The 11027-nt window shown below is 44.8% G+C and overlaps 2 protein-coding genes across 2 annotated transcripts; both read right to left on the minus strand.

Moving 5' to 3' along the window:
- Positions 1 to 669: 669 nt before the first annotated feature.
- Positions 670 to 4161, minus strand: LOC124464555 (ataxin-7-like protein 1). Its single transcript, XM_047016450.1, has 3 exons — positions 4035 to 4161; positions 3509 to 3577; positions 670 to 1465 (listed from the first exon to the last, which is right to left on the minus strand). Exons 1-3 carry the CDS (start codon positions 4129 to 4131, stop codon positions 1236 to 1238), a joined length of 396 nt encoding a protein of 131 aa, XP_046872406.1. The 5' UTR covers positions 4132 to 4161; the 3' UTR covers positions 670 to 1235.
- Positions 4162 to 5930: 1769 nt separating this feature from the next.
- sypl1 (synaptophysin-like 1) lies at positions 5931 to 10696 on the minus strand. The gene is made up of 5 exons (XM_047016449.1): positions 10262 to 10696; positions 8865 to 8983; positions 8073 to 8277; positions 7551 to 7742; positions 5931 to 7375 (listed from the first exon to the last, which is right to left on the minus strand). The coding sequence occupies exons 1-5, from the start codon at positions 10331 to 10333 to the stop codon at positions 7244 to 7246; spliced, it is 720 nt and encodes a 239-aa protein (XP_046872405.1). The 5' UTR covers positions 10334 to 10696; the 3' UTR covers positions 5931 to 7243.
- Between the last annotated feature and the right edge of the window lie 331 nt (positions 10697 to 11027).

Raw genomic sequence — 11027 nt, forward strand, 5'->3', positions numbered from 1 at the left:
TCTAGGTGCCTGCCTATCTCTGTCTTTTTGTCTAGTCACCTGTCTGCGTCCCTCCTCTCCCTGCTTTTGAGCTGAGAGCTGAAAGGAGTTGAGAGGAGAGCAGGGTCTGTGAGAGAGCGAGAGAGCAGAGCTGGCCATGCATAGCAGAGAGGCGCTGACCCCAATCACTGACCCCCATGTTCCTCTCTCTGCAGCTGTACAGGGAGGATAATAAGTAGAGGAGGCACCGTAATCAGATCTCAGGTCAGTTTACACTATGCCCATTTCGGTTTGGAATCGGGGGTAACTCATGGGAAGACAGATCCGGGATCTGATTCTGTGTGGTAAATGAGCCTCTTAGCTGTATCAAGACCGGTAGGCACAGTCTCTGCCAACAAGCTGCAGGGGGGCCAATAGTGGGCACAGAATACACAGCCTGAAGCTGTGTGTGTGTCTGACTCTTTCTGCACAACCACACAGCTCGATCCTTTGCACATGCTGCCGGCAGCAGATGTGAGCGCACTTGCGAGGGCTCAGCTCAAACGTAAACAAACAAACAGAGAAACAGACCGTGAGCGGGAAAGTGCGAGAGTGAGAGAGCGAGGGCGAGGCAAAAGAATGGAGAGGGAGTGAGAGAGAGAGACAGAGACAGAGAGAGAGAGAGAGAGAGAGAGAGAGAGAGAGAGAGAGAGAGAGAGAGAGAGAGAGAGAGAGAGAGAGAGAGAGAGAGAGAGAGGGTTGGAGAAAGGGAGAAGGTAAAGGTCTAGTGTTGGGCTCGTTGCAAATATAAACACAGACACTTGGTTTAGTAACTGTAACTGTTTTTCCCAGTCATTCCCAAATAAACTACAATGGCCAAACTCAATGTATTTTACATGGTCGTGTCCATCCACTGTCGGTTGTGTCAAGATACTGCGGTGGAAACCATTTCAGCCAAGCTTTACTACATAGAGGAAATTCGCATGCTCACCTGGGATTCATTACTATTTGAAAAACCTTTCAAATACCTTTGAAAGAACTATCAAGCAAATGTTTTTTTCAGAAATACCCTGGACATTCTATAGCTTGTACAAAAAGAAAATTCAAAGTAACCTACATGGACTAAGATATTTTGGGGTTGAGTGCCCCTTCATACACTTCATTCCTTCCATCTGACTTTTTCTAAAAAATTTAAAATATGAAAAAGTTCCAAAAGGTGTCTAGACTCAGAGAACAATCAGCTGAAGTGAAGCACGAGCATTGTTTTGAAAGGATCTTCAAGCAGTGTTTTTTTGTTTCCCTCCCCCCTTTCTCCCTCGCCCGTGTCTGGCAGTGTTTGGGCGTGAGGCCGTTTGGCAGAGCGGAACTCCGGGCGCGGCCGTGTGGGTTCCGGGCCTCCTACCGTAATGGGTCAGGATTCCCTGGGGTTTGACCACTTGGTTGCAGACATGGCAGACGACGAGGCAGAAATCCTCCTGGGTGGGACGCTGGCCGTACACGTGCATCTCTGGAATGGGGTTTGGGGGTGAGAACGAGGAGAATGAGAACGAGAGAGAGAGAGAGACAGAGAGAGAGAGAGAGAGAGAGAGAGAGAGAGAGAGAAAGAGAGAGAGAGAATGTAAAAGAGAGAGAGAGGGGGTGAGACAAAGAGAAAACACCAGGGGAAGGTAGAGGTCATGAGTGGGGGGGGGTTACAGAATTAGGGGGACAAAGAAAAGCAATGACAGAAAGTAGGGAGGGTAGACAGACGAGAGAAAGAGCGGGAGAGAGAGAGAGAGCGGGAGAGAGATAGCGGGAGGGAGAGAGAGAGAGAGGGAGAGACCGTTATCAGGGACAGCACTAGCATACAGAAGCAGCATGTGAGCCTGGCACGGTATGTACAGCTTATGTAGCGCTGCAGCTCGAGCGCCGTCGGCGCCGGATTCCTTCACGGAGACACACGACGTCCAAAAGAGCGGGGCCGTCTGGCCCGCTTCCCTGTTCACACGCTCGTCCAACCACGGGACAGGGGGGGGAACGACACGACCCTCTGCCTGTCACACTCACCACGGCTGACCTCCTCATTTGGCCCATTGAGAGAGACACCACACTTACTAGCAGGGGGGGGGGGGGTTATTTATGACTCATAAGAAGAGATAACAGAGCCGCTGTCTGAACATTTGATCCTAACTGTCAGATTGTCGGTTTCCTCTCATCCGGAGCACCTAGGAGGGTGCAGACGCGGTCAGGGACGCGGCGGCCATTTTCTCTCCCTGCCCAAAAGGCAATGAGCCTGGTGGTAGACACCAGCGATGTCGAGTTTGTGGTGCGGACCGGTTCCTCGCGTGGTTAAAGAGGACCAGAGGCGGCGGTCGACGTGTCGTCCCCCCCCCCCCCCAGCTCGACGTGTCAGCGCGCACAAAAACACCCAGGGCGGTGGGGCTCTTCCCTCTAAGGTGAATCAAACCAAAACGTTTTGGGGTTTTACGAAGTAGTTGCGTGTGTGGTGGAAGGGGTGGGGGGGGTGGAGGGGGTGATAAGGGTGTGTGGAGAGGGGGGGGGTCGTGAAGGGGTGGGGGGTGAGGGGGTGAACCTATCGTCCGAAACCTATCGTCCGGCAAGTTCCACGCAACGCAGCGGAGCGCCGACTGCCGTGCTTGTCAAAGAACAAATGCTATTTCCTTTGTCTCAGCCAAGGCAAATAAGAACAGAGTGTGGAGCTTACCCCTGTGCGGACGCTGCCAAACGCACTGCCGTGCCAAAGCCCGGCAACCGAAAACAAATACTCCTTTTTTGTGAATGAGTCGCGTTTTTTGAACCTTCTCATCTTTTGATGTTTCAACCCGTCAGACAAGCTTGGGCTACAACTCCTCTCCATACAACATGACAGCAGCTTGGGGGTTCAACGCTGCTGCTGACACTCTGCGACAGACTGCAGATTAGCAACACGGAACCAAGGGGCACGGCACCAGTCACTATTTCCAGAGATGATTATGCGGTCGGGCTGTGCTGCCGTCAGTCATCCTTCGGTACTGCCTGACCTCATCTGCTGGACCTGTGTGTGTGTGTGTGTGTCTCTTTCTCCCTCCCACTCTCAGATGACCGGACTATAGGCTATGGGTCAATAGCTCCAGGGACTACAGTGCTGTCTGGCTGAGAGTTAGATGGCAAGAGGAGGTCATATGGTACTTGAGATAATGGGCGTGAGTAATATTGTGAGACATACAGTAGCAGTTGGCTACAGAATGGCTAACTACAATGGCTGCCATGGCAGTGCTCACTGAAATGGTCTAAGTTATCACTCGTAGAAATGGTACAGAACCTAACCTAATTGTGACACCACCTCTTTTTTTTCTATGTTCACATTATTCTAATGTGTACACTGAGAAAGATAGCGAATAGATTATTTTTCATTCTGTTCCACTATCAAATCTTAGCTTTTCACGTACTTTGCATAAAGTATGTAGCTAGTTGCGTGTCTGAAATCTGCCGAAGAAGGAGCAGCAGAGTGTCGTCACAGACAATAACAACACGTTGTCATGAGCGTGACAGCACCACATGTTTATCTTACCTTCTCTGCTGAGTTTTATTGCATCTTTGTTGTCGATCAGGTATTTCACACTGTCTTCGAAGGGAGAATCTGTATCGGAATGAATAAACATTGTCAATGCACTCAGAATAACAACGGGTGCAGGAAAACTTTGGAGTCAATGACGGACCATGCATGCAGCCATGCTGGATCGAGCTAACACACAAGCAGCAGGCTGCTATGAGCTAATTAGCTAGCTATGTGCCTTCCAGTAAATCAAGAGGAGCTGTCAAAACCAACTAGCAAAGAAACTTAGCGATTACTCACCAACCGTTACATATTCTAGCGTACCAAAAGTGCCTATGAGTGGCTGACTTTGCCAATTCAGATTCCTCGAAAGGAAATTGTATTGTACATACTCTATTTATAATGATAGAGTTTCTGTTTTGTTTCTTTCAGCTTTGACAGATGCATGGAAGAGGACACGAGTTTAACTCAATCTCAGTTTAACAACACAGTTACAACACGTGTCACAAAAATGTACGACATCGTTAATGTGCACACTTACTGTCAAAATACTGTAATTTGGTTGCTTTAACGAAGGTAGACCAAGGTTTACACAGAAACGTATCCGGACTTGGTATTTGGCGATCCAATGTCGCCATTGCTCTTCCTTCTTGTAGCTTGCTTTTTTCCTCTCCTTCGCAGTAAGCGAAACGAGACTAGCACAGCGCCTGACGTCATTATCGTCATTTTTCGTATTCGCTCGGCTTCTGGCCGCTGGGAGTTACAGTTTGAAAAAAAAGTTTAAGTTCAAACCAGTGTTCAGGCTAATCACTGTAAAATTTGTTTTTTATTTGACTATTTTTATTTTATACTTACTGAATGTAAGCATTTTTACACCGTTAAAGCTTTGACAATGATGAACGGTGATGATGTAAAACATGCAGGCCTTTAGTGGTTTGGCCAACAATTCGGATAACACGTGTAAATTGAACCTGACCCCAGCCCTGTCCTGATTCCATACCCTTTCCCCTCCTGGTTTATACCTCATAAAGAATGATCTCACTCACCAATCGGTAAGAACTTAAATTAAACAGACCTGCTTCCACACTCCAGCCCTCCCACAACCCGCTCCATTGCTTTATTCGAATGTGCCCGTTGGGGAATATTGATCAAATGGATGTATGTGTGTGTCTTTCAATAGGGGGTTAATGTGCATGCACTTGGATCCTAATGTGTTTCACTCATGAATGGCATTTACTGCAAACTGAAGTAAAGTAAAACATTTAAATGTGTTAACAAATAAATGCAAATGTATGTTTATTTGACCCTTGTAAACTATCTCAGTAATTACATTGTTTTAATGTAATTTAATCCTATTTTTATTGCTTTCCTACAGGTACACCTGCACTTAGAGATTAATGTTGTGTAATTTTAACTTGTTTAACTACATGCTCTTATGGTTTCTTCCCTTTAGCACAATTTTTTGGTTGTTTGCAATATGTACTTCTTGTTTTTGACTACCCGCAATGCTGTGGGGCTATCTTGTTGTTATTATCAGTGACCTATGCACTTTGTAAAGTTCTCTCTTGGAAGTCGCTTTGGATAAAAGCGTCTGCTAAATGAATAAATGTAAATGTAAAGTCAATGGTGTAAAGCTGGCCCAGTAGTTCTAGATCAGTAACAAAATACCAGTATGTAATGCATTTATTGGTCAATTGGGGTCGCAAAGGAACCGTTTATTCTTAATCCACATTTTTTTTTTATGTAGCCAGGTTGGTAGCTCAGATTAAGCTTGAACATTGCATTTAACATGTCCTGCATGTCTTGCGAATAATTTCAAATAGGCCTACTGCCATTGAAACATCTTAGATCAAATAGGTTATCACCAGGAGTTGTTACCAGGGGGAATTTAACATTTGGGGGATATAACCTGCTATTGACCTCTAGTGGTAAAACATGAAAATGGCCACCCTAGAAGAAAGTAACAGACGAAGTTGACAACGCACGTTTTGCCTTTGATGTGTCATGAAGTATGTCGAACTGATGGATTTATAAGGCATCTAGCATATCTAGTAAATCACATGTTCTCATGTGTGGGATGAATGCGTGACATTCCTGATGGTGAAAATACAAAATGTTGCGGCCTCAGATGTAGAGCGTCAGGCTTAAATCATCAACATAGTCGAACCAAAATACGCCATAACCGAATCAATGTGTGTGACTTTGACATTCCATAGAGCACATGATTGGGCGTGCAGACTACTTAGCTGGCGGATAGGTTATCAGAGAAGAGATGGGTGTCTAATAATTGACCATGTCACTGTAGGCCTCCAATAACACTCACACAAATACACAAGCACACACACTAGGGGGGAAATCACCATAATGTTGTGTTTGTTCCATCGACGAAACAGCTACGAGTGCGGTCACAGGATGCACGGGAGAACAAAAGCAGCCCTATGCCTCCAGGAATATTTATTTGGGTCAGAAACTCGCTACTTTTGCAAAACAATGGAAAGTCACCCTAAATATATCAAAAAGAATAATAATTGAATGACAGAAAGAGGACATTCATAATTTGGATGATTTCAGGACAATGGTTGGGCTTCCTTTTTCCTGAATAGCAGGTTAAAAGCTGAAATATTCAAAAGCCATAGTTGATCACAGATTACAAGATTATAGAGTGCAAAGATATAACCAGCATACCACACACAAACACACACAGACACACACACACACACATATGCAAACAAACAAACATAAACTTTGGCCTCGAGTGCCCAAGCACACCAAGTTACATATCAACAATGCTAAAACAACTAATCATTATCAGTTGTGCAAAAAGCACAGTGCACTTGTTTTTGGTGCTGGATCAACAAGTAGAACACAAAATAGTAGTAGAATACTAGATACAAATACTCAATACACATATAGTCACCAAATATGAAACAATAAAAAAATATTCATTGAGCATAACAAGTACAACAATATGGGAAGATGACAATATCTAAATTTCCTGCATGATCTGAAATGAAGGGAAAAAAAATATACATAGTCCTAATACCTGGACAGTGAACAACATGAAGCCTTGTGAATGTACATCGGGAATGCCAAAGAATACATTGAATGCACTACATAGAAGCGCAGTGCAATATAAAAAATAAAAAATAAACCCCAAAAAACATAGTCTGTACCTCAAAATAATAGGGTTCATGGCTGGGTTAGATATATAACACGATTGGCATGTTTATTGCACCTAAACCTAAACACATAAAAAAATTGATTTGGAATGCTTTGGACCAGAAACTATAGCAGATTGGGGATCCTTCTGAAGGCATAAGTATTAAAAAGGCAGATTCACTGATATGGTCGAATAAGGCACAGCGACCAATAGACCTAGGTAGTCTTCATGTCTGGACAGATTATTTACCACAGTGAGTATGAGAAGAGGGGGAGGGGTTTGAGTGTGGGTTGAGAATGAGGGCAGAGGACTGATGACATCACACCCCTCTCAATCTATGATGCCCGGGTCTTCTATAAACCATCACTATCTGGCCTTACTAGATATAGCATGACAGTTGTTTTTCTTTCCTCCTCTATACCCTGGCTAACCCCAAACCACTAGAAACAAACATGAATTTTCGACCCTGACATAAGAAATAGCTCGAGCCATTTCTTACTTCGGAAAATATTGACTCTCTTGTCCGTCTTAGCGTTGCCATTTCCAGAAGACTATGGGCCCCTCGGTAGGTGGAGAAGGGTGGGGTGGCCTTAAATAGGGGCCGGGGCTTGTGCCCTTCCAGAGCCTGGCTGGGCGGAGTACTTCTGAGAATGCCAGCGGGTCTCCTTGTAAACAAACCAGGCGTTCCCTGCCCACACTAGCAAGTTCAGGTACCCAAACACCTGTGGAGAGAAGCACACACGTACACAAACAGACACACGGATTGATGAAAGAGAGACCATTCGGAATCACTTATCCGTGTTGGATTACTCTTGTCTGGCACAACCCAGTCAAATAAAAGCCACTACAAGTACTTATTTCTTTCCAACAAACTCCGGTCGAGACACAGTTTCTTACCACAGAGACGTTAAGGGTGCGCATGTTGGCAAATTGGGAGACCTCACAGGTGACGTCCTCAGTCTTGCACAGTGCCAGGGTGGAGATTATGCCAGTGGTGCTGGTGGCATCCTTGACGTTCTGCAGACCCTTGGCCCATGCGGAGGAACACACCAGCCACAGGAAGGCTATGGTTGCCGTCAGACCAAAGTCCTGAAGAACAAGGGAATGTACACTCAAAGTGAGACTACACCTATCTACTTCTTCTGCAGTCCACAAACTGACATTCAGAAGGGACAAACACAATATACATTGGGGAAAAAATGCCAGGATAAACTACATAGCTCAATGACTAATTAATCACTTATTCAATGACAAGTCTTATTTATGATGTGAAATGAATTGATAAGGGGTCAATTGGTTTCTTTGTCCACGGTAAGTTTGATCAATTGATGCGACCTTGGAGACACAGGCTACTGAAATGTCCAAGTTGAGTACCACATGGCACAAGCTACCACTAGGACGAAAAGGGACCACACTCACAAACATGGGTCCAAAGTCAGAGTTCTTGTAGACGTGCATGTATCCCAGGTAGACCAGCAGAGCCAACATGGCATACAGGAAACAGACGATGGCCATGCCCACAAAGAACTCGGCCGAGGACGCCGAGTCGCCCACCAGGTGAGTCGAGGCGACGGTGCGATTGCACAGCGTGGTGTTGCTCTCAACCAGAGGCACATGGCTTAACCTAGACATAGAGGCATTGGGGGGAGGGAGGGGGGGGTTGGGGTGTTGAGAATCCGAAGCACTTGACATCCCAGGAACGGAGGATGGAACACTTTTGTGATCTGAAGGTGAGTGTTGGGTCATAGCGAAGGTTTTTTGGGTTCCGCCTAACATGGACATAGTATGAACAAAGAGGCACTCGTTCACCTTCTAAGCCAATGAGCTTCCCTCAGGGATCCGTCGGGTCCCCTTATACGTTCTTATTGCCTGTAATCTAAACAACGACTTCCTGGAATCCTTTGGCAGGAAATCCGGTGATAATGGGTGACACGACCCATCAAAGCTTTTTATCCTGAGCCTTTGACAAACCCCAGTGGACCCCCTAGTCCCTGGTCTACCCTCTTAGGCACTTTGTACTGTAGACACAAGTGAGTTGAAGATGAATACCATCCAACCACTACTACTAAGTATGCATGCTTTTCCATTGCTTCTATTGCTTGGTAACCTCGATAGATATTGGTGTGTAATAGGTGTTTAGTGGCAATGGTGCTTTGTTTAAAGTTGTGACAGTGACACATTCGAGCCAGAGAGGAAATGATGAGTACTTGCCTGAAGGGGTAACTGAAAGTGGCATTGAGTGTCTCGTTCCTCCCCTCGCCGCAGAAGATCGACACAATGTTCTTCCCTGAATACCCTCCGCAGCTCCCAAAAGCAAATATGGCCGTCAGCTTGTGAGGAGAGAGAGAAACCATGAAGACAAACAAAAAGTTAGCTGATGATTTATGGGGGACATCCCTAATGGATTTAGCCTTAGACACGGTATCAGAGCGGGAGGACCTTGGATAAATAAATGAGAGAACTGCTTTTCGATTTGAGCGTGTTTAGATTATGTCAGCAAAAGGAATGCTTTTAATCTTCCTTCGTTCACATGCCAACTTTGCATGTTCGAGACATTCTGTCTAAAGACGCCTGATATGCTTCAACAGCTGCAAGCCAGTCACAATGAGTCTCTGTTACAAAATGTCCTCTCGGGCGGCATTGGGTGTGTTTGAAATGAACAACATATGGTTCTCAATTAGATGATGCGAAATGTGTCTGCAGAGAATATTATTCATTCGATGCTTAAGTTCTGCTACGGTCAGCATACAGTCAGCACGGCCTTGCTTGAGCATGCAATGACGTCGTCACCGTCCAGTTTGGGGCCTGTCGCTCTGCAGTTTCACCTCACTGAGACCCAACCGCCTTGCTGCCCCTCTCCAGATGTTTTTCCCCAGATGTCAACGCCTGCCATTTCCTGTTTACCGACCCATCACATCTCTCCTGACTCTCCTCCTTTAACAATGCCATCGCTTCTTAGTCAGCATCAGCGAGCTTTCGGAACATAGCGCTATCTGGAGTCAGGTGACTAGGGTGTTGCTGGCTGCCTGAGAGTGTTTAAGCATTGCAATGGGAAAAAGAGAAGCTGAGCTGGTAACTCAATTTGTTCCTGCTCACAGTGAATTCCTTTGACCCGAGTTCTGCTTGGAGTAAAACTTTGACTTTTCTTGACCAAGACATTTTGGACTTCTCCAGAACAAAATGAGGAATGGTTATTGTTCATAAAAGTGTGTAGGCTACTTTACTTTTCTGGTTGAGGTTTATCCTCTGAAAAAACAACTACTACATAGGCAGAGGCTAGGCCCAAAGTTGTAAATCATTTGAAGAGCTTCTTTGCAGTAAAATATTAGTGAGAAGGGGATTAATGTATAACATTTGCCTTTCATTTGAAGGGCAAGTATGATCATTTGTGCAAGAGAACCTGGCAAAGTTTCTCAAAGTAAAACTGAGTTTCCTGCAAAAACTCTGCAACATTAAGAAGCTACGTTATTCTAATACCGTAAAGAAATGTAATAAACATGTAGCTACAAATGCCAGAAAAGAATAAACCCAATCAGGCCGTATCCCCGAGCTCAAGTGAAAATCCCTGGGTTGTACAGTGTTAAAACTGTAAATGCCTCCTTACTTACCCATTCCACAAGTTTGATAAACCCCAGCGGTTCTTTGAGAGGTGCCATGTTCAATCGAAATCCCGTCATCATCTCCTTGCCTTTCTAACTTTTACCCAAACGAAAACGATGGACGAATGATCCAACTTCGAGGAGAAAACCCAAGTTTGACAGTGACGTGGTTCTTCGGTGGATTCGGTGATGCTACCCCTACTGCGCAAAATAACGGAGGCTTTGGGCTACTGTAAAATAGACGAAAACACGCAAAACTGTGCGTTTTACAAAAGTTAACAGTGTGTTAAACATTGAAGTGATAATGTTTTAAAATGGCTAAATAAATAGCGGGTCAAATCTTTCTAAACGTTATCAGAACTAGGTCGACAAGTCAGCGAAAGTCCTTTTTTTTCTTCTCCTACAGACTTACTCCAAACAGGCGTATTCACTATGTTGCCTACAGACAGGGTAGGGTATTTCTCCATCTCCTGTTACCGGTAGCTGTTCCAGTCATATGACTTGAGACATCAAACCGCGAATTCTCAAAATTCTTTTACAAAAGAATAGCCTTTGCGTCTGTAAGCGGTTAATAACCTGCAATACAGGATTTAAATCAGAGCTGCCTAACAAAGTGCCTTGATAATAAAATTACACGACGAGCTCTCTTAATAAATGGAGAACACTGTACGCTCGTTTTTATTCAATTGTTCAATTAAATCTTCTACTATAGAATTCTCCAAAAACTAAATTGCCACGTCTGAATTGGCAGACTGATTTTCTAGTACATTATAAA

Source organism: Hypomesus transpacificus, unplaced genomic scaffold (assembly GCF_021917145.1).
Source record: "Hypomesus transpacificus isolate Combined female unplaced genomic scaffold, fHypTra1 scaffold_379, whole genome shotgun sequence".
Taxonomy (NCBI): Eukaryota; Metazoa; Chordata; class Actinopteri; order Osmeriformes; family Osmeridae; genus Hypomesus; species Hypomesus transpacificus.